The sequence below is a fragment of the Camelina sativa genome, chromosome 5, assembly GCF_000633955.1.
Source record: "Camelina sativa cultivar DH55 chromosome 5, Cs, whole genome shotgun sequence".
NCBI classification, from domain to species: Eukaryota; Viridiplantae; Streptophyta; class Magnoliopsida; order Brassicales; family Brassicaceae; genus Camelina; species Camelina sativa.
The window spans coordinates 28,279,270-28,301,776 of NC_025689.1; the positions used below are offsets into that span (position 1 = coordinate 28,279,270).

Consider the following 22,507-nt stretch of genomic DNA (forward strand, 5'->3'; position numbering starts at 1 on the left):
GATCCGGAACAAAACTTGGGATGAGGCCGATCTCCCAAAGGGTAAAAAGGCTGTCAGCTCAAAGTGGGTGTTCACTATCAAATATCTTAGCACTGGTGAGATAGAGCGCTACAAAGCTCGACTGGTGGCACGCGGCTTTACTCAAACCTATGGTCTTGACTATACGGATACCTTTGCACCGGTGGCTAAGCTCCACACAGTTCGAGTAATATTATCCTTGGCCACTAACCTCTCTTGGGAGCTCTGCCAAATGGATGTCAAGAACGCGTTTCTTCAGGGGGAGCTGAGTGAGGAGGTCTACATGCATCCTCCACCGGGATTAGAACATATTGTTGCTCCGGGAAAGGTCCTCAGGCTCCACAAGGCGATCTACGGTCTCAAGCAATCTCCGAGGGCGTGGTATCATAAACTCAATTCTACACTACGGACGAATGGATTCAAGCGCTCTGAAGCTGATCATACGCTGTTCACCCTCCACACTACCAGTGGTCGTGTCGTCGTTCTTGTTTATGTCGATGACATTATTATCACCGGTGATGATAGGGATGGTATTTGTGCTACTAAGGCTCTTCTTAACTCTACCTTTGATATTAAGGATTTGGGTGAACTCAAATACTTCCTTGGGATAGAAATTTCTCGCTCTCCGGAGGGTTTGTTTCTTTCTCAAAGGAAGTATACTCTTGATCTTTTACATGAGACAGGTAAGATAGGTGCCAAGCCAGTGTCCACGCCACTTGAAGAGGGCTATCAGGTCAATCGAAAGGGGGAGAAGCCAACACCTGGTGCTCCGGTTCCCAAGTCGCACCAACCATACGAAGATGTGGGACGCTATCGAAGACTGGTGGGCAAGCTTATCTATCTCACGATTACAAGGCCGGACATTTGCTATGCTGTGAACCAAGTTAGTCAACACATGAAAGCTCCAAAGAACTTTGATTGAACGCTCGAGCGGATTCTATGTTATCTCAAGGGGAGTCCGGGGCAAGGTATTTGGATGGGAAAGAACAACAACACGAAGCTCGTCGGCTACTGTGATGCAGACTACGCTGGTGATACAACGGATAGGAGATCTACAACAGGGTATTGTACGTTTGTTGGAGGGAACCTGGTAACCTGGAAGTCAAAGAAACAGAAAGTTGTGTCCCAATCTAGTGCCGAGTCGGAATATAGGGCTATGAAGAAGCTAACCAACGAGCTAACATGGCTCAAAGGCCTCCTCAAGGATCTTGGAGTGGAGTCTGATCAACCAATCACCATGCATTGTGACAATAAGGCAGCAATATACATAGCAACCAACTCGGTCTTCCATGAAAGGACTAAACACATTGAGGTTGATTGTCATAAGGTACGAGAAAAGATTGAAGAAGGTGTTGTCTTGCCGTGTTACACTCCAAGCAAAGACCAATTGGCGGACATCTTCACCAAAGCCACTAGCCCTCAGATTTACGATTACATTTCTAGCAAGCTTGGACTTGTTGATCCGACTCATCCGTGAGAAACTCCTCTAACCCGTGGAGATCATACTCTTTTCTTTAACATAGTTTTGTCCCATGTGGTTTTCTATGTTGAGGTTTTTAATGAGGTGATCTTATGCGAGTTCCAAGCTTAGCCGTCTTCTTTGGCTAATCTTGAGGGGGAGTATTGACCATGATCACATTGCCCATATCTCTATGTGGACATCCATGAGAAGGTTCGAAATCTCTTTATAGCCGTTAGAAGAGGTGAGGAAATAAAGTCTTGGGCGGTGCATTTAAGAAAACATTTAGAGGACGAGTTCAATCTTGGGAAGGACTAATTCTCCTTCCTTATTCCCTATGTGATTTATTGTAAAGGTGTAGTCCTAGTTTTCTTTGTATTTATATCCTTTGTAAACCTTTGTAAAAGTAACTTATGGGATTTTATTCTATCTTCATTCTCTTCGCCGTTCTCTCTTCACATCTCTTCCGCTTAAATCCCAACAAATAGTTCATACCAGTCATGCTAGACCTGTTCCGCAACAGATTTAAAGTTTTTCAACTCCCACAGAAATTATCCTACGGTAGTATATATAAAATATATTTATTTTTATTGAAATATTTAGACCCGCAATCGTATCCGTCCAACACACTTTACTTTAATTAATGAGTCTAAATGTGGATACTAATTAACATGCGATCCATCGCGGTACAAAACTTTTTTGTTTAACACTTTACTTTAATTAATAAGTCTAAACAAAACTTTTTTGTTTAAAACATAACTTATGATTTCAATGTTATACTATATTTTAGAAAATAAAAGATGATCATATATTTTGTTATTTAATCTCATTTACGTTTAATATATCCTGAAAACCATTACAATAGAAAAAGTAATGATATTATATTTTCAAAAGTGATAACCAATTAAATTTATTAATTATGTAAAATCCTAATGCTTTGCAAAACAAAAACACAAAGTACATGACCCGTTTTTAAAAAGGAGATCTTTTGATCAAGATTCGATTAAGTATAAGATAAAAAATTAAATTAAATGACATGTTTATAAAAGATTATCTAAGTACACTATTTTTGGAAACCATATTTTTGACTTATTTCAACACTTAATAATTTTTATTTTTGACTTATTTCAATACTTAATAATTTTTGTCTAAGATTGAATCATAATACTTGTTATTTAACAATAGTACTTATAATTTAATTTGTGTATCATAATACTTGTAAGTTTAAATAAAAATATTAATATTTAAATATAGTTTAATTTAGTGTAAAACAATTTAATATGATCTAGCTACAGCCAACAACAATTTACGGTGACATTGCTTACATGTTTTTTTTTTTTTTGTGTGGATTAATATTGACTAAGGATTGAAAGGGTTAGATGGCTTGTGGAAAGCCTCGGCTTTTGAGAAGCCACTATCTGTACAATTACCAAAAGACTCCACCATATTCTAACCCCCTAAGATACATGTTATAGACTTATAGTAGTCATGATCTTTACAAAAGAACCAAACGAATCAATATACTGGTTAAAAAGGACACTCTTGACACAGAAGATTGAACTGGGGGCATGTTATAAGATTAAATATCCTAAGTTACATGTTATAACCATCTAATTTATAAGATTAAATGTAATATTATTTATTATATTTTGTGCTGGGGCAAAAGAAAAATCAGCCGAACAGAGACGTAAAGTCCCGTAAAAGTCACTCCAAATTTGTCTCATATCATCATCACCAATGGTTTATTTGAAGAAAACACAAATTACATGACCCGTTTAAGAAGAAGCGGATATTGACGCCTCTTCACACAGTGTTGTCTTCTCTTCCATTACCTGAACATTTCGTTTTGCAGAAGCCTGCAACTTCTCAATCACAAGCGGGGCTAAGAACGGAGACACGCATAGCTGCTCCCGTCCACTTTGTGCCTTCTCTTCCTCTACCTGAACCTGCAACATCTCTATCACAAACTGAGTTAAGAGCAGAGACGCGCAAAGCTACTCTTGTCCACTCTGTGCCTTCCCATCCTGTAACTGAACATTGCATTTTGCAGAAGCCTGCAGTTTCACAGCCACAAACTAAACTGAGAGACCTGGTTGCGTTTACTCACGAAACAACTCATGCTCCCACCGTGGAACCTGAGACCTGTCCTGATTTCACCTCCGTAGACAAACCAGCGATAGTCACAACCAGAAAAGCTTCAGCTCCAAGGAGATCACTGCAAGATTGTAGAGCCATTTCACCTTCATATACTTGAGCATACTTAATTGTACAGATAATAAAAAAAAGGGGGACTCATATGTTCATATACTTCAGCCCATAAAATTGTAACAATATACTTGGCTGAAATTAGACTAACCTTGCCCATTCTTTTTATTTTCTGCTTCATGTCAAACATGTCAATAACATATGAACTGTTTCATAATCGATTCCTCTTTGTCGATCCTGCAATTTATCAAACCAAAAATTTGCAATTTTGTTGGCCAAAAACCTGCAATGTATAACTCAAAAAAAATCAAAAGCTGCAAATTAGTTTACCAAAACCTGCAATTATAAATCAGAAAATTTATACTCAAACCAAAATCTGAAAATTCATTCACCAAAACCTTTGATATATAACTTAGAAAACCAACACCTGCAATTTCTCAAAGTAATTAGCTTTGTAGACTTGTCTGTTGGGTTTCTTATAGTTCCCGTCACGAACTCCAAGCAATATCATATCAATCAACCAACTAAATCGTCAAGAAGCAGAAATAACACCATTGACCCTCTTGAGTTAAACATCCAATTAGTCGTTCTACAAAGACAGAAAAGGAACGGTCTAATTGCTGGACCCGCGGTCTGAGATCTTGGTTTGAACCCGCGGTTTCAACATCGTACAGTTGTTTCTTCTGCAGGTCTAATTGCTGGACCAGTTTCTGATTCTGAAGCGGTCGAAAGCGGCATCAACCTGAAAAAAAAAAAATCACAAGTAAACAAGATGCACCAAAGAAACGCATTCTTGCTGTCTTACATAATCCTTATTTGCATCATTCTCACACTTCAACATTTCACAAAACATTCACACAACAACTTACATAATCTCCATAAGCTAGCTTCTTTCCCTTGAAATCCAAATCCAATTAACTTCGGGGACATCTTATTCTTCTTCATCATCGGAGACATCTTCTTCTTCCTCCTTTTCTTTTCTTCTGTGGGTGGCGATCGAGAGGGGAGATGAACAAATAATAATATTAGGTCAAATTTAAATTCTCTTTTGGAAGAAGAAAGAACAGGATCCGCGTCCTTTTAAAACGGGTATGGTAAAACGCGCGGATCTTATACAAAACGGGTCGGGTAATCAATTTTGTTTTTTTCTGACTATTTTATCCTTTTTAATTTCAATAAAGCTATTCCTTCTTTTAAAATTGAATGGCAATTTCAGTAAATAGGAAGAGGATTTCGGACATTTTCTCAAACGTACTCCTCTTTTTAATTATATAGAGATATATTTTTTTTCGTTTATGCTTTGCCAAATTTTCCAATTGAGAATGAGTTGTCGTCCACATTAGCTATTCAAGCAGTCAAATCTCGTTTTAAAAACTCATATTTATTTACTATACCATTTTTAAATCAACCAAAAAATTACTTAAAAGACCAGACCTAAAACTAAACACATTTTTCATCTTCCCATAAACATCCTAGTTCTTCAACAAATCAAGTTGTTTAACTTGGCAGTGGAAACCATTTAGAAAAAAACCTTATTTTGTCCTTTTGAAGATTATCATTATCATGATCATGTTTTTGTCTCAAGAAAACACATTAAGATGAAAAGCCAAATATTTAAGGGTTTGAATGGTAACTGCGGTCAGGATGGACAAATCCGTCTGCGGATCAGACCGTTCTGACAACGAACCACTGTGGTTCAGACTGTTCTGACAACGAACCGCTGCGGTCTAACTCTATTTGTAAGCAAAAGCGGTTCACAGTTGATCCACTGCAGTTTTGTTTATGTTTCCTTTGGACCGCATTATTGCGGAATATACTTAATGAATGATAAATAAAAAGTGGTTTAATCTATAAATAGATTTGTCCGCCCCAACTGCTGCAACCATTCATACTCTAAGAAGATCTGAAGGCAAAATACTAAGCATAGTCGAGTTTATGTTCACTCTCTTTTATTTATAAAAATTAACCGCAAAATACTATCATCACCCATTAACTAGAGTTTTTGTGCCTTTTTTTCTTTTCTTTTTACCTATTTTAAATTAAAATTTTGGCAATATATTATACCTAATTAACACTTTTGATTATTGTTTCGGGCAGATTTGCTGATAAAACCTAAAAACCAAAAGTTAAGCGTGCACCTCAAAACCAAAAGTTAAGTTATGCGTGGTTCAATTGGGTAATACAATAGTTACGGTGAACTTGGTCGCATTGGATGATTTTGTTGTCATTGTTCTTGAGCGGACAAATAAAAAGAAAAGCCTCTTCTTTTGAATCCCACACACAGAGATCTAATTATTGTTTCCCGTTAATAAAGGTTAAGACTTTGTTCTCTCTCTTCTTCGAGTCGTTTCATATTCCCTTTTCAATTTTTTCAAGTTTTATGTAATTGGGTATTTCTTGTTTACTCTCTAATACTATACGCTTTCTTGGTGTGAACTTGTAAACTCTTCAACCCTAAATGCTTCTTTTTTTCATAATTTGATTGAGAAGGGTTTTAAAGTGAGACACTTTTGATGCTTGTTGCTTAAAGTTTTGATTTTTATTGTCAATTGGGTTTTTGGAGAAGCAATATGAGCTGTGTGATTGAATTGATTAGCTCAATGAAGCTGGATTTTATTTAAACGAGTTGTGTTCTTCTCTTTTGTGAGGTTCGTGTCGTTTCATATTCCCTTCAATTTCATAGCTTTAGATATTGGACATATCTCAGTTAGTCTGTGCTGAACGTATCGAATTGAGGATATTGGGGGAGATTCTTGGTGTGGACAGAACACTTTTGATTCACAGATTCTTGCAAACTCTACAACTCTAATGTTTTTTTTTCACAGTTTTGGTTGAATAGGAATGACAAAGGGTTTTAAAGTGAGACACTTTTGGTTCTTGTTTCTTCAAGTTTTCGTTTTTTATTGTCAATTGGGTTTTGGAGGAAGCAATACGAGCTGTGATTGAATTGATTAGCTCGATGAAGCTAGATTTTCTTAGACTGAGAATAGGTCTCTTGATTATTCCTAACAATTACATTAGCTGTACTTTTGGATTATGAATGTTGTTTTGGGTTTTTGGAATTGTGAACTTTTGGTTTGCTTATTAGTGTTTGTTTTTGTTTTGCAGGGTTATCTTTGGTGGATGATTTGTGAAACTTTTTTAGGAGATAATTGTTTACGTTTTATATAAAAATGGCAGCTTCTAGCGGCTCTGGTTTGGAAGGTCACAAAGATGACCTCAGTTCTTCTGGTGATCCCCTGAGATCCATTCTTATGTTGATATATGTTTTCTTTGTGTTTACTGATTTTGGAAGTTTTATCTAGTTTCCATTTCTCTATTTCCCTTTCTTTGAGTGTTTTACTTTTACGTTTTAAGTATAAATAAGGATGAGGTCGAGTTTGTGAGACTCAAGTTAGAGAGAGCTTATCGGTTTACAACTAAGGAAAAAGCTTTGAGCTTTGTTAATCAGATTTTCCAAGGAGTTATTTGTGTGGTCGTTTTAATTTGAATAAGAAAGAGCTTTAACTCTATTTGTTATTCTTAAATTTATCAGCTGTGGATGGGGAAATGTATATAGACATGGAGGAAGACATGGACCTAACGGAAGATGATTTCAGAAATGTGTCTGGCCAGTTTTCAGGGGAAACATCGACAGTGGAGGTTAAGGATGCTGTCAATGTGAGTGTTGAAACCGTGAAAGTGGATGTTAGTTGTATCCTTATTTATCTTTTTATGTTGGAGTATAGTTCACTTTAGGATGGAACATGCTTCTATCATCATCCTATGCTCTGAGATTTGAATGCATGTCATTATGTATTCTTTCTTTGTTTTCCATAATTACATGTGTCAGCTAAATCTGGTGTTAAAAGATCCAGAACAACCTTCGACGAACAGCAACCTTCAGTCCATGTTACTTATAAACACTTAACAAGGTTAGGTGAAAAGAAGACTCTTAACTCGACCACAAGTAAATTTTTAACATTTGAATGCTCAAACGTTGCTGTCATTATATAATTCTTACTTGTTTTTATTCTTGTTTCCTGCATCTTTCAGAGCTAGTAAGCAGAAGCTGGAAAGTTTATTACAGCAATGGTCAGAATGGGAGGCAGAACAAAATTCTTTGTCTGAGGTAGTTATGATTTTTGAGGTCTTCAAAGTGATTTTTATAGCCAATATAGTGATTTTTTTTTTGTTTGCAAAAGTCAATCAGTTTCAAGTTATTGAAAGAATAATTGGAAATGAAATTTAGCAACTGTGTAAGAAATGATATGGACAATTGTTTGCTGACTATCTCATGTTATATGATCAGGATCAAGAACAACAAGTACTAGAATCTGGTGATGAGACATATTTTCCTGCTTTGCGTGTGGGATTGCAAAAGACATCATCTGTAGTAAGTGAAAATGTCTTTTCGAGCATATTAAAGCTTGAGGATTGATGCAATCCTTACTGATAGATAGATACATTATTGCTTGTGCAGTCATTTTGGTTTGACTACCAAACTGGTGACAATTCTTCGAAGAAGTTAGTTCCTGTGGAAAGTAGCACCACCCCTCTTTATAACCGTGGATTTACAATTGGTTTAGATTCAGCCGGTGGTTCAAATAACTTGGAAGGGTAAACAAATCCTTATTTCTTATTTCGTTTTACTTGTGACAGTGAATGTGAGTGAATGTGCTATTGATACTCTAGTATCTATCTTGTGCATTCGTTTATTTTATTTTGTTGTTTTAATTGTTTCTAGAGGCTTGGAGATTATTGATGACCCTCCACGCTGCTTCAATTGCGGCGCATACAGTCATTCCTTGAGAGAATGTCCAAAGCCTTTTGATCGATTAGCAGTTAGTAATGCTCGGAGGCAACATAAAAGCAAAAGAAATCAGAATCCTGGATCCCGTCTACCGTCCCGATATTATGAGAGCCCTCAAGTTGGTAAATATGATGGCTTGAAGCCCGGGTCACTTGATGCAGAGACACGTCAGCTTCTCGGTCTAAAGGTAATTTTTCAGCCTTTCTTGACTTGTCTTGTATTTGGAATTAAACCAAAGAGAATAAGTTTCCTGACTACGTGATTCTTGTCTTGTCCAGGAACTCGACCCTCCTCCATGGCTTCACAGAATGCGAGAGATTGGATATCCACCAGGATATTTTGGTAAACTTTCCTAATCTCCCGTCATCATCATACATCATCATCATCATATCAGAGGCATCTTTGTTCATGAGTTGGTTGTATCTGCTTTTTGTTTATGTCTTCTTAGCTGTAGAAGAAGATCATCTCTCGGGAATCACTATATTTGGTGAGGAAGAGACTAAAGAAGAAGAGGAAGAAGTTAAGATGGAGGACGGTGAAATCTTGGAAAAAGCAAACCCTCAAGAGCCAAGAAAGATAATGACAGTTGGGTTTCCCGGGATTAACGCACCCATTCCAGAAAACGCAGATTCGTGGCTATGGGAACAGAGGAATAACACAGCACATAGTTATTATCATGATCACCGTCGACCACAGGACTATAGAGACCAGACAGGCCCTCCAGGTGTTGCACTGTCTTCGAGCTATCCTCCAAGGTATGGCGTTAGATATGATCACGGGTTCGTTTCAGGACTAAGAAGCCCAGGATCCGAACTATCGGAATCCGAAAGAGTTAAGAGCTATTATTACTCTTTGTATGATCCAAATTTCAAGTAGTGAGGGAGGCTAGTACTAGTAGTGATCCATTTAGATCTAGCAGCAGAAGATGTATTAATTAGTGAGTGTGGGATGTAATGGTGTTGTTTAGGGATTAAGTTTTAGCATCAGTATCCAAATTTTGCTCGAAGTGATCCATTAGTTAAGAGCTACCCGCACAATGTTTGTTCGAACCAAAAGCTATGTCCGTGGCCTTAAAATGGTTATGCTAGTTTGGTGTTGTAACATGTCCATCAATGTGTATGCCTTTTTGTTTTGTTGTGTTTTGTTTTGTTTTGTTTCTACTAAAATATAGAATATCTCAGTGAATCTAGTTCGTTCCGACAATCATTAACAATCTATAAGTAATTAAGTTCGTTTGGACCTTCTTGTCCTAACTCCATAATGACATTAACACTTCCACTCAATACCTTTGTAATTTACTGAATAAACTTTTAAAAAAAACAAATGATTTGGAAATCTAATAATTTTTGTAATTTCATTCAAACATTTCAACAGTCTTCATCACAATTCATTTTAATTAATTTGGTTTCCAAAAATTTGTAAGATTTTGTTCTTTTTTTATTACTAATAAAGAAACACATTTCTATTCAACATCGAGTGTAGTGGAGGATAAGTTTGTGGTAATTGCGGTCAAAACAAAAGTTTGTGAGAATTTATTAAATAAAATATTTTGCTAAACATTGAATAAGCTTCAAAAAAATATTTTGGAAGTCTAGTAATTTTTAGTTTCTTTATTCAAACTTTATCAAAAGTATTTCTTACAAATCATATCTACTAATTAATTCTTAAGATTTTTTTTTCAATTACAAATTAAAAAAAAAGTTTATTTTATAAATAACGACGAAACATCGAGATCTATAACAAAGAAATTTTTTTATATAGATATAAATTTTTTTTTTCTTTTTTTCTTTTAAAGTCCTAAAAGAGTATAAAAGCTTCGTTTTTTTAATATCATTATTACAAAAGAATAAAATCTCTGACTAATTAAATTATTACATAGAAATCTTTTCTTTTGCTATATATATCTACTAAACAAATCCTAAATTGTAATCGTAAATTTCCAAAACCCTAATTAAGGTAACAACGTAGACCAGACGAAGTCAGAGGCTTTTTCTTCTCTCTTTCAACTTATTTCTCTTTTGTCTTCTTCGGTACTTGTTTACTCTGTTTAGGTCTTGTTTTTGTGTTCTTCTTCGATCAATTCGTGAATTTTCTTGATGATCCGTCGTTGAATTGTAGCTGACGCAGCTGATTAGGATTTTGCTGTCCAGGTTAAAAACTCCAAAATTATGGGTTTTATTTTTTTTAATGGGGTGATTTCGTAGCATAATCTTAAGCATAAATCCGACATTAATTGAAGGTTTTGCTTTGGGGATCGCACTTTTATATTTATCTATAAGCTTTAATTATGGAATCGAGTATTTTGATTAGATTCAGGTTGATCTGTTGATTTTTTTCATTGTAAGACTCTTTAATCCAATTACACTTAGTGTATACCTTGTGCAACAAGCTATAATATTATCAATATTTTTCGTTGTTCGTTTATGGTTGTACGTAGTGACAGTATTGCATGATCCTGACATGTTGATTGAATTGTGTAGGGAATATACGTAATCTGGACGAAGCTGCAGCAGCCATTGTGTAAAAGGAAAACGAGCTTGATGATGATGCCTAGGTTTCCTGAGAATGATGAACCTGGTGATGACTCAGAGAATTACGATGAGCTCATTCGTAACTGGTTGAGTAGTCTAGGAGAGCCGAGTGGTACTGTTGTTGCATCTGATCATGATGATGACGTCCAGTATCTTGGAACGAGAAAAGCTCAGCCAGATCAAAGCGGAAACGAACTGCGAAAGCGGCGGAGGTCTGGTCCTGGTGATTCGTTTAGGCTTCCTGATCTTGAGCCCTTTCCCCGCTCGGCTTACCCTCCTGGACCTTATGGCGTAACGAAGCAAGATGTGATGCACAATCCTCCTTTGGATACTAGCAAACGTGTGAAGCTAGTGAAAAAGTTAGTACGTGTTTCTACTTTCGAGGATCTGTTTTCCCCCAACAAAGAAATGGTTGAGATCGAGGAAAGGAGGCCTCTGAACCATGAGGAGCTAGGAACTGCTGTGGTTATTGTTGAGCCGGTGAGATTTGATGAAGGGACCACGTCTGAGGTTAATGCTGACTACACTGGTACAATGTCTCTGAACCATGAGGAGCTCGGAGTTGGTGCGGTTACTGTTGAGCCGATGAGATGTGATGAAGGGGCCAAGTCTGAGGTTATTGCTGGCACTGACACAATGTCCATGAACCATCAAAAGATGGGACTTGGTGTGGATATTGTTGAGGAGATGAGATGTGATAAAGGGACCAAGTCTGAGGTTGAAGCTGACACTGACACAGTGCTTCTGAACCATGAGAAGTTGGGAGTTGGTGCAGAGCCGATGAGACGTGATGAAGGTACCACGTATGTGGTTAATGCTGAAATTGACACAGTCTCTCTTGGTGCTGATAATGTTGAGCCGATAGGGACCAAGTCTCAGGTTAATGTTGTTGAGCCGATGAAATGTGCTGAAGGGACCATGCCTGAAGTTAATGCTGACACTGACACAGTGTCTTTGAACCATGAGAATTTGGATACTGTTGAGCCAATGAATTGTAATGAAGGGACCAAGTCTGAGGTCAATGCTGACACTGTCACAGTGTCTTTGAACCATGAGAAGATGGGAGTTGGTGTAGAGCCGATGAAATGTGATGATGGGACCGAGTCTGAGGTCGAAGCTGACACTGACATAGTGCTTCTGAACCATGAGAAGAGTGGAGTTGGTGCCGAGCCGATGAATTGTGATGAAGGGACCAAGTCTGAGGTCGAAGCTGACACTGACATAGTGCTTCTGAACCATGAGAAGATGGGAGATTGTGCAGAGCCAATGAAATGTGATGAAGGGACCAAGTCTGAGGTCGAAGCTGACACGACGTCTATGCAAAAGCGTAACAAGAGAGGTGTCTCACTGATCGAACATTTCACAGATGAAGAGATAAAGTTGCATATAATGAATCTTCCGGAGCAAACTATTATTAGTCAGGTAACTTATTTGAGCCTTATCATTGATTTATGCTTTTTTTGTTTTGTGTATCTCTAAAAATTTGTTTAGTTCTTAATTTGTTTTGTTCCACAGAGCACAATGTGTGCCCTCGAGGAGGAGGATGATGAGGATGAAGATAAGGAATTATGTCAGTTGTGTGGCAATGGCAGACTCCCGTTACCACCACCGCCAATATACTGCTTAAGATGCAACCGTCGCATCAAAGACGACGCTGTCTATTACACCCCCGGGGAAGAAGAGATAAAGGATGCGCAACTTAACTTCTGCAGTCCTTGTCGAACTGTCTGTTCAAACAAGTTCAAGTTAACATCTGGAATCACTATCTCAAAAGCCAATATGCTTGAATGTAATAACCTTAAAAACCAAGCTTTCGAGCAGGTTAAAAACTTTATCCCTCTCTCTCTCTGTCTTAAATAATCTCTCATTTATTTCATTGAAATATTATTACTAATTACTTGTTATTTGAGCAGTGGGTTCAGTGTGGATCTTGTTACAAATGGCAACATCAAGTTTGTGGTCTCTACAATAAGGACAAGGACAAAGACGAGACCAGAGAGTATATTTGTCCCATATGTTTACTAGAGGAGCGTAAAAGTAACAACAACAACAACAACAACAACAACGACATGCCAGTCGATGACAATACTAATTTGGGAGCAAAAGATTTGCCTGAAACCATCCTCAGCTTCTTTCTAGAGCAAAGGCTAGCCAAGCGCCTTAAGGAAGAGAGATGCGAAACCGCAAAGGCTACAGGGAAGAACGTTAAGAATGTAAGAATTGATGTGGTTAATTTCTGTCATTTTGAGTTTCAGTTTCTTATTTCTTTATAACTCAAACTTGTTACATTTTTCTTTACAAGGTATCTAAACCAGAGGGCCTTACTCTCAGAGTTGTGTATTCCGCTGACAAAATCTCAACCGTCAACAAACCCTTAGCCGATTTGCTCCATAGAAAAAACTATCCTACTGAGTTCCCTTACAGATCAAAGGTGAGATATTGAATATATTAACGTTTTTGATTATGTATTTTTAAAACCTTAGATATTGTCATTAATGTTTTTGATATGTTTCAGGTTATTCTATTGTTTCAGAAAGTGGAAGGAGTTGATATATGCATCTTTGCATTGTTTGTCCAAGAGTTTGGATCAGAATGTAGCCAGCCTAACCAACGCAGCACATACATCGTATATCTCGATTCGGTCAAGTACTTTAGACCCGAGAGACTCACATTCGCAGGAGAAGCTCTGAGAACTTTCGTTTATCATGAAATCTTGGTAATTAATAATCTCTTTTTTAAGTCATCATCTGTGCTTTAAATGCTTAATTAAAAACCTAACTATATATTATTGACATTTACATGTTTATCTCTCTTTGATAGATTGGATATCTTGAGTTCTGTAAGATGCGGGGTTTCACAACGAGTTATATATGGGCATGTGTTGAGAAATTAATCGGTTTAATATTGGGTTAAAGTATAATTGGTATCTTGTAAATACACAATTTATAAATTAACCACAAATATATAAGCCAACTAAATAAAACACTCTTATATTTATTTGTAAATCACTCACAATACAAAGTTTATAACTTATAGTAAAAACACTCAAATCTCACACCACTCGTTATTTTTCCAAACCTCACACACTCTCTTATTTATATGTTGCTTAGTATTGCAACTTCTCTTTATTATATTGGATGCTATGGGATGATTTGCTCTCGCTTGATCTCTCTCTATTTATAGGAAGCTTGCAGCCCACTTTTGTTGACAAACATAACAACCACCACTTCTTATTTCAACAATAGAAGCACCGTCCTATTTAATTACCTTCTCTTTTTGACTTTCAGTAAATCTTTGTAGCACATGTGAAAGTGATGATGAATTACTTTTAACACTCCCCCTCATTATCAACTTTCCTTGTGCGTGTAGTCATTCCAAGTAACATTCGAAATCCGATAACCTTAGATGCAGATAAGCTTTTTGTAAAGATGTCTGCAACCTGATCTTGTGTCTTGATTGGTTTCATGACAATATCTCCTTGAAGTACCTTTTCTCGCAAGAAATGATAATGTACCTCCACATGTTTTGTTCGAGCATGAAAAACAGGATTTTCGGCTAAACGAACTGCTGACAGGTTGTCACAGTGTAATGGAACTCCATCTTCTATCGGTTGGTTTAAATCTTTCATGAGTTGAGTCAACCAAGCACATTCTTGTGTTGCCATTGCTCCTGCTCTATATTCTGCTTCTGTGGTTGAAAGAGAAACGGTAGGTTGTCTCTTACTGCACCATGATATAGCTCCAGAACCAAGGTTAAATACATATCCAGTAGTTGACCTCCGAGTGTCATGATCTCCAGCATAGTCAGCATCGCAATAACCATTGAGCTTACTTTGTACTCCTTTCTTGTAAAGGAGTCCCCAATCAATCGTGCCTTTGATATATCTCAAGATTCTTTTAACTGCTTCAAGGTGTGGTTTCTTCGGTTTCTGCATGAACCTGCTAACAACGCCTACAGCGAAAGTTATGTCGGGTCTAGAAAGAGTAAGATAGATAAGACTACCTACGATTTGTCGATACATTGTTGTATCATCCAAGTCTTTTCCATCATAGGCACACAACTTCAAATTTGGCTCCATTGGTGTAGTGATTGGTTTACACTCAGCTAACCCAAACTTCTGAATGAGATCTCTTGCATATTTCTGTTGACCAAGAAATATGCCGTCTTTTGTTCTTTCAACTTCCAATCCTAGGAAGTGATTTAATTCACCAAGTTCTTTCATTTGAAATCGAACAAACAAGTTTTCCCTTGTCCTTTGAATCTCGCCCGTGTCATCTCCGGTGATGATTATATCATCGACATATACAAGAATAATTGATAATTTTTCTCCTTGAATCTTCACGAACAGACTCGAATCTGATGGGGCAACATGATAACCACTTTGGACTAAAAACTCCGCAATCTTCCCGTACCATGCTCTAGGCGCCTGCTTTAAACCATACAAAGCCTTCTTTAATTTGCACACATACTCTGGTTTTTCGTGATTTACGAATCCTTGGGGTTGATCAATATAAATTTCACGATCAAGTTCTCCATTTAGAAAAGCGTTCTTCACATCCATCTGCCATAAATTCCATGACTTACTTGCGGCTAGTGCTAGTAGCACACGAACTGTGGTTATCTTTGCCACTGGACTAAATGTCTCATCATAGTCTATACCATACTCTTGAGAAAATCCACGTACAACTAATCGGGCCTTGTATCGTTCGATTGTACCGTCTGGAAGAGTTTTCAGCTTGTAAACCCATTTGCAGGATATTGGTTTAACACCTTCCGGTTTAGGCACTAAATTCCAAGTTTGATTTTGTTTTAGTGCCAAAATTTCTTCTTCCATAGCTTTTCTCCATTCTGGATTCCTTGACGCTTCTTCGAATGTAGTTGGCTCTTTAACTTCAGCATACGCAGCATTTATGTACTTTGGATTTTTACGTCTTTCTCTTATAGACCTTCGTAGTTGAGGTTGTACTGGCTCCACTTGTTGTTCTTCTTGTTGAGTGGTCTCCACTTCATTTGGTGTTTCATGAACACCTGTTTTCCAAGGGCTTCTTGACTTGGATCCAACGTTCGATTGAGGTGACGGTAACTGTTCTTCTGTGTCTTCATTGCCAGGAGACGATTCTAGTTGTAACTTCGTTTGTAATTTTTCTTGCAACTCATGCGTATCTGGTAAAGCTACCTTGTTTGCCCACCACGAAGATGCCTCATCGAATACAACATTTCGTGAGACATATATCTTGTTTGTATTGGGATCACAACATCTCCAGCCTTTCTTTTGTTCGTCGTATCCCACAAAAATGCAGCGAATGGCCTTCTTGTCAAATTTACTGCGATCTTCATCGGCAATAAAAACATAGCACACACATCCAAATACTCGAAAGTAACTGACCGTTGGTTTCACATCATATAACTTCTGAAATGGTGAAACAAACTCCAATCTTGGTTGTGGCAGCCTATTGGTGATATAAACACCCGTCTTCATGCATTCTGCCCAAAATCTTGTATCAACGTTCTTAGCGTGCAGAAGACTTCGACAAATTTCTGCGAGGTGGCGATTCTTTCTTTCGGCTACTCCATTTTGTTGTGGAGTTTTTGCACAAGTGAGTTGTCTCCGAATATTAACCTCCTTAAGGTAGTTGTTAAACTCGTTTGAAGTGTATTCTCCTCCATTATCAGTGCGTAGGCACTTGATCGTTTTACCGAGCTCACGTTCTACTGTGGTCTTGAATTCTTTAAATTTTTCTAAAGCCTCATCTTTATGCTTTAGAAAATAAACCCATACGTATCTTGAAAAATCATCAATAAAGGTTATCAAATATTGATAACCACGTGTTGATGGTTGTTTGATTTTTCCCAGCAAATCTGAATGAACCAGCTCCAACGGCTCCTTAGCTTTAAAATTTGAATCCTTGTAAGGCAATTGATGTGCCTTACCATATTGGCATCCTGCGCACACAATCTCATGGTTCATCTCAAGTTGTGGGAGTCCCTTCAACATCGACTTCTGCATCATAATCTTTAATTTGCTGTAATTGACATGTCCGAGTCGTGCATGCCACAAGTCGCCAGTGTCACTTCTCCTCGTTTTTTCAACATAGGCTTCTTCTGCTGACATCACATAAATAGCCCTCATTTTTGGTCCTTCTATGAACGGTGTGCCAATAATTTTTAATTCTCGATACACCTTCACATCTTCTGGACCAAACAGTACGTAGTTGCCTGCACTTGTGAGTTGGGGTACGGATAACAGGTTCTTCTTCATTCCTGGGACATGGTAAACATTTCGAAGTTGAATTTCTTCATGTCCATTCTTTTGTGGTAGATTTGTCTCACCAACATGGGCTATTGGCAATTGTGTGTTATCAGCTGTTATAATAACACGATCTCCATTGTATTTTGTGATGTTCACTAATTTTGACACATCTCCTGTCATATGATTTGAACACCCAGAGTCAACGATCCAATCATTTTTGTAGTCGACTGAGTGATCGCATACAGCGGTGAGTGCAAATTCTTTTATTGAGTCTTCCTCTCTTCCATCATCAAGATCCACTTCCTCCGCAAAGAAAGAAGTTTCAAACTCCCAATCTTCTTCTCCATGTCCTTCATTCTTTGAACTTGTGGCAGCATTTCCTTCAACTTTCTTTGACCAACAATTTCTTGCATAATGTCCCTTCTTGCCACAATGGTAACATGCATCACTTTCATTATTATTTTGTTGCCATCGATTCTGACCACCTTGATTATTTTGAGCTCCTCGAGCTCCCCCTGATTGGAAACTTCTCTCATGGTTTCCTTGAGCATCTCGTTCTTGTCCGTTGAATCTCCCGGTACCACGTCCGCGTCCTCGACCGCGACCTCGACCACGTCCTCGACCACGACCATAACCATAACCTTGGTCATTTCTCTTATTGGTGAATAAAGCTGTCTCTTCACCATTGGTTGGTCGGCTAAGTGTGGGTTTATCTAGATCCTCCTCATTCATTAGCAAATTCTCTAGATCTGCTAAAGTTGGCTCGGTAGCCCAGCCCCGAGTTGCCGTAATAATACTCTTGTATTCTGGCTTCAGACCATGAATGATAATTCTTTTCATTCTTGTCTGAGTAATAGAATTTTCAGGATCTAGTTTAGAAATCTCATCACAAAGAGACTTCACTTTTGAAAAATATTGACTCACGGTCATATTCTTCTGGGAGATAGACAAAAGCTCATTCTCAAGCCTTTGTAATTTTGCGTCATTCTTCTTCGCAAAGATTGCCGTCAATATGTCCCAAGCTTCTTTTGGTGTTCGGGCATCTTTAATCCGTTGTAGAAAATCTTCTTCTACAGCCACGGTTAAAGCATACATGGCTTTACCAGCCTTGACCTTCCACTTCTTTAAGGCGTCATGATCACTCGTTGGTCTTTGAGGTGCAGCATCTTGTCGTACCGGTGTTGAGGTTGAGGTGTCGGAAGTTGTATCTGTGCTTCTTGCTTCTCTTGGTGGTGTCGTCTCAGCTCCGTTAACGATATCCCATAAATCTTGTCCGAGCAAATAAAACTTCATGCGAGTACTCCATGACCCATAATTGTTGTTATTGAGCTTCTCAATAGAGGTAGTAAAATCCGTCATGATTTTACCAAAAGCTTCCAAATAACAACTAAACAAATATATATTAGAGTTGGTCGGATCGACTTCGCTCTGATACCAAATGTTGAGAAATTAATCGGTTTAATATTGGGTTAAAGTATAATTGGTATCTTGTAAATACACAATTTATAAATTAACCACAAATATATAAGCCAACTAAATAAAACACTCTTATATTTATTTGTAAATCACTCACAATACAAAGTTTATAACTTATAGTAAAAACACTCAAATCTCACACCACTCGTTATTTTTCCAAACCTCACACACTCTCTTATTTATATGTTGCTTAGTATTGCAACTTCTCTTTATTATATTGGATGCTATGGGATGATTTGCTCTCGCTTGATCTCTCTCTATTTATAGGAAGCTTGCAGCCCACTTTTGTTGACAAACATAACAACCACCACTTCTTATTTCAACAATAGAAGCACCGTCCTATTTAATTACCTTCTCTTTTTGACTTTCAGTAAATCTTTGTAGCACATGTGAAAGTGATGATGAATTACTTTTAACAGCATGTCCACCCGAAACAGGAGTAGACTACATTATGTACTCTCATCCTAAGACTCAGCAAACCCCCAACACTAAGAAGCTTCGCCAATGGTAAGTTCTCTTTTCACCACTTGATTCCTGGTTTCGTCATTGTGAGGAAATTGTATTTTGACATAAACAACATTATTGTCAGGTATACGTCAATGCTTGAAAAAGCAGTTGAGCAGAAGGTGGTTGTGAAGACTACAAACTTGTATGACCGGTTCTTCGTTTCGAGAGAGGATCAATCTACCTGCGATATGACAGCTGCGCGGTTGCCTTACTTTGAAGGATCTTTGTGGTCCAATAGTGCTGAGCTTATCCTTCAAGAAATCGAGAAACAAGGCAATAACGATTTGCACCATATGTTGAAATCGCTTACTCGAAGAAAAATAAAGAGCTACAAAAGTACGACTTGTGATTATGTTGATTCTGATGATTGCAAAAACATTCTCCTGATGGAAAAGGTATATATAATGTTTTTAACGTTTTGAATCTTTCTTCTTGTTTTAGTAACTTTAGGCATGTTTAATTAATCTTTTAACAATTCTGGTTTTTTTTTTTTTTGTGTAGCTTGAAAAGAAAGTACTCAATAATAAGGAGGATTTGATGGTGGTAGAATTAAACTATTCATGCACGCGTTGTTTGAAAGCCATAGTATCGGGATTGAGATGGTATTGCGGCAAGTGCAAGAATCTTCAACTGTGTGAAAGCTGCTATGATTCAAAACAAGAGCTTCCTGGTGAACACATATATGATAATGCCAATAACAAAGAAAAAAAGCATCCTCTCTCAAAGGTTATTTATTACTTACCCTTTTTTAAATCATATAACGATTCTCTTGTTTGGTTAAAATTTTGTACTAACGTTAGGTTTGGTTTTTTTTTACTTCCACAGAAACAGGTGAATGTCACAACTGTGGATAATGATATCATTCAAGAAAACGAAATGTTCGATAGCAGACAAGCGTTCTTAGCTATTTCTCAAAAGAATAATTACATTTTTCACACGCTTCGACATGCTAAGCATTCTTCGATGATGATACTCCACAATCTTCACACCTCAACTAAGCTTCATCATCACTCTCAAAACTCTAGCGGTCTCACCTGCACGAACTGCAAGAAAGATGTTTCGACAAGTATCTACTTGCCTTGTTTGCTCTGTCCGGATTTCCGAGCTTGCACTGGATGTTATACCGATAAAGAAACCGTTAGTCATCTTCATATTTTCCCAACACTCGCTTCATATAATAATGGAGTCCCCCCTAAAACCGTAATGGTAAAACCGTAAGCAAATCTGTTTCTTTTGGTTTTTTACTTTTGACTTGTTTACCAACTTGTTACTCTCTCTCTCTCTCCTAGGTTCTTGAGATACTGAAAGCATTGCAGCACGCATCTCTGTGCCAACCCAAAGCCTCTAAGTCGTGCTCATACCCGAAATGCAGAGAAGTTCAAGCATTGTTCAGTCACAATGAACGATGCAAAATCCAAAAGATGGGAGTTTCTTGTAATATTTGCCGATACAAAACCAAAGAGATGGGAGTTTCTTGTAATAATTGCGGTTGTAAAACTTGCGATAGATTGTCACAGATAGTAAAGATCCATGCGAACCATTGCCGAGATCTCAAATGCCCTGTACCAGGCTGCAGGTAGTTTTCCATTGCTCTGTTTATGATCTTTTTCTTGTTAATCTTCTCTGCAACTTCAGCTTTTTAACTTTGTATCTCTCATGTTCCCAGAGATATGAAGGAACTGTTGATTGAGAAGTATGGTGTAAAGTACTAAAGTGGAGTGAGTCAAAGGGACGAATTTGTACATTGCATAGGTGTGCTATGATAATGTCTTGACTAAAGAAGAAATTGTACTGATTAAAAACCTGTCCTTAGATGAAAACTATTCGTTGTCAAGAGTGCTCAGACTCAGTTGTTGTTTATTTTTGTGAAGTGTTCAATAGAGAGAAAATAAGTTTGGTGTTGATAGGTTTCTTCCTATTTGTGTAATATAACATCTGTTGTCAGTCAACATATATATATATATATATATATATCATTCCTTTTGTGATATATATATGTTATTTAAATGCAGAAAGTTGCATTCTCGTTTCAGTCTACCTATTTTCATATTCACTTGATCCTCAGTTACTGCAAATCTTCCATCTATTCTAGACGAAGTGATGAGTCTTAAATCGTTTTAATAGGTAAGATGCCGTAAATAGCAAAGGACTTGGCTTTCATTTCATTTGAACGTTTTCTCACAAGTCACAAACAAAAACACATAATCAAAGGATCAGATAAACACTTTGTTGTTACAAGTAGAACCACTCTCATAAAAATAATTAAATCATCATCTAAAACATACCAAAAGAATTGAGAATTCTTGAAGCTAGAAAGAAAACACTACATTTTGGTGGAAAATATCCAAACAGAATTAACACGTAGCTAAAGATAACAAAGCAAAACACTAATATTGTCAACAGAAGAAGATTAGCTCTTCATCATCATAGGCGGAACTACATCCAGATTGGGCTACGTCGTCAGGAAAGTCCAAAGCTTCTTACCAATGGAGACTTTCCCGGGATGTTCTGCATCTGATTCATCATCTTCACCATCCGAGTCAACCCTTTGGGGTGTTTTGTTCACATCTTCTTCGCTCATCGCCTCACTCTCACATGTTCTTTTGGGCGAACCAGCATCTGTATCCTGAGAGTCTGCTGTGGCTTCATGCTATTGAAACAGACATTTGAAAGACACAGATTTGTCAAGAAAGCGAATATCGAAAGAAGGGGTGAAAAAACACAAAATCCAGCTAAGTTGTGAGAGCATATTACCTGCACCACATTTGTGCTTACTCCATTGTCACTAACAGCAACGTCTAATGATGCTGTGGCGGTGGTTTGAGCAAAGTAAACCACCTCGTCTTGTTGCACTCCACTAGTCTCTTCGTTCTTCTTACTAAGTGTGGTTTCTCCAGTTACCCTAATAACCCAAAGTGAAACATTTATTAAACAGCCTGAATAAAGAGACGAACAAACAGCTGCAACACATTATCCTCAGCAACTGTTTTTGGGATATGAAATTACCTTCTAGGTCGCCTGAGATTATATCTTTGTCCCACCACTTCTCCTTGCTGTTCTGATACAACCTTTTGCCGCCTCTTCCGCTGATGTGCTCCTCCGGTGACACTATCTGATTTTCCATCACTCTCGTTACCATCCTGCTCAGTAGTACAAGTTCTCAAAGAACCCACACGCCCACGTTTCCGTCCGTTCATTGAAGTTGCTTTATCAGCACGACCAGGTTCACCCGTGCTTCCATCAATTTCTTTAGCAGAGTCGTCAACATT

The 22,507-nt window shown here is 37.6% G+C and overlaps 3 protein-coding genes and 1 long non-coding RNA gene across 6 annotated transcripts; 2 read left to right on the forward strand and 2 right to left on the reverse strand.

Annotated features, from left to right (window-relative positions):
- LOC104787722 lies at nucleotides 3,107–4,737 on the reverse strand. Its single transcript, XR_768027.1, has 3 exons — nucleotides 4,552–4,737; nucleotides 3,834–4,424; nucleotides 3,107–3,692 (listed from the first exon to the last, which is right to left on the reverse strand). It is a non-coding gene; the product is annotated as an uncharacterized LOC104787722 (long non-coding RNA).
- Nucleotides 5,819–9,613, forward strand: LOC104787723. 3 transcript variants are annotated; one of them, XM_010513335.2, is made up of 10 exons: nucleotides 5,819–6,330; nucleotides 6,791–6,913; nucleotides 7,218–7,376; nucleotides 7,515–7,596; nucleotides 7,718–7,793; nucleotides 7,974–8,057; nucleotides 8,145–8,281; nucleotides 8,409–8,661; nucleotides 8,753–8,816; nucleotides 8,923–9,613. In XM_010513335.2, exons 2-10 carry the CDS (start codon nucleotides 6,856–6,858, stop codon nucleotides 9,348–9,350), a joined length of 1,341 nt encoding a protein of 446 aa, XP_010511637.1. In that variant the 5' UTR covers nucleotides 5,819–6,330; nucleotides 6,791–6,855; the 3' UTR covers nucleotides 9,351–9,613. The 3 variants fall into 3 exon arrangements, with proteins under 3 accessions (XP_010511637.1, XP_010511636.1, XP_019101590.1); XM_010513334.2 differs by having other exon boundaries at nucleotides 5,819–5,996; XM_019246045.1 differs by lacking the exon at nucleotides 5,819–6,330 and adding an exon at nucleotides 6,584–6,672.
- On the forward strand, nucleotides 11,021–20,818 carry LOC104789658 (histone acetyltransferase HAC2-like). The gene is made up of 13 exons (XM_019245393.1): nucleotides 11,021–11,776; nucleotides 11,885–12,037; nucleotides 12,158–12,408; nucleotides 12,523–12,826; nucleotides 12,919–13,218; nucleotides 13,308–13,436; nucleotides 13,521–13,721; nucleotides 13,826–13,883; nucleotides 19,151–19,238; nucleotides 19,321–19,633; nucleotides 19,740–19,964; nucleotides 20,064–20,444; nucleotides 20,528–20,818. The coding sequence occupies exons 1-13, from the start codon at nucleotides 11,021–11,023 to the stop codon at nucleotides 20,816–20,818; spliced, it is 3,450 nt and encodes a 1,149-aa protein (XP_019100938.1).
- On the reverse strand, nucleotides 21,433–22,501 carry LOC104787725 (protein CROWDED NUCLEI 1-like). The gene is made up of 3 exons (XM_010513337.1): nucleotides 22,245–22,501; nucleotides 21,993–22,140; nucleotides 21,433–21,888 (listed from the first exon to the last, which is right to left on the reverse strand). The coding sequence occupies exons 1-3, from the start codon at nucleotides 22,433–22,435 to the stop codon at nucleotides 21,691–21,693; spliced, it is 537 nt and encodes a 178-aa protein (XP_010511639.1). The 5' UTR covers nucleotides 22,436–22,501; the 3' UTR covers nucleotides 21,433–21,690.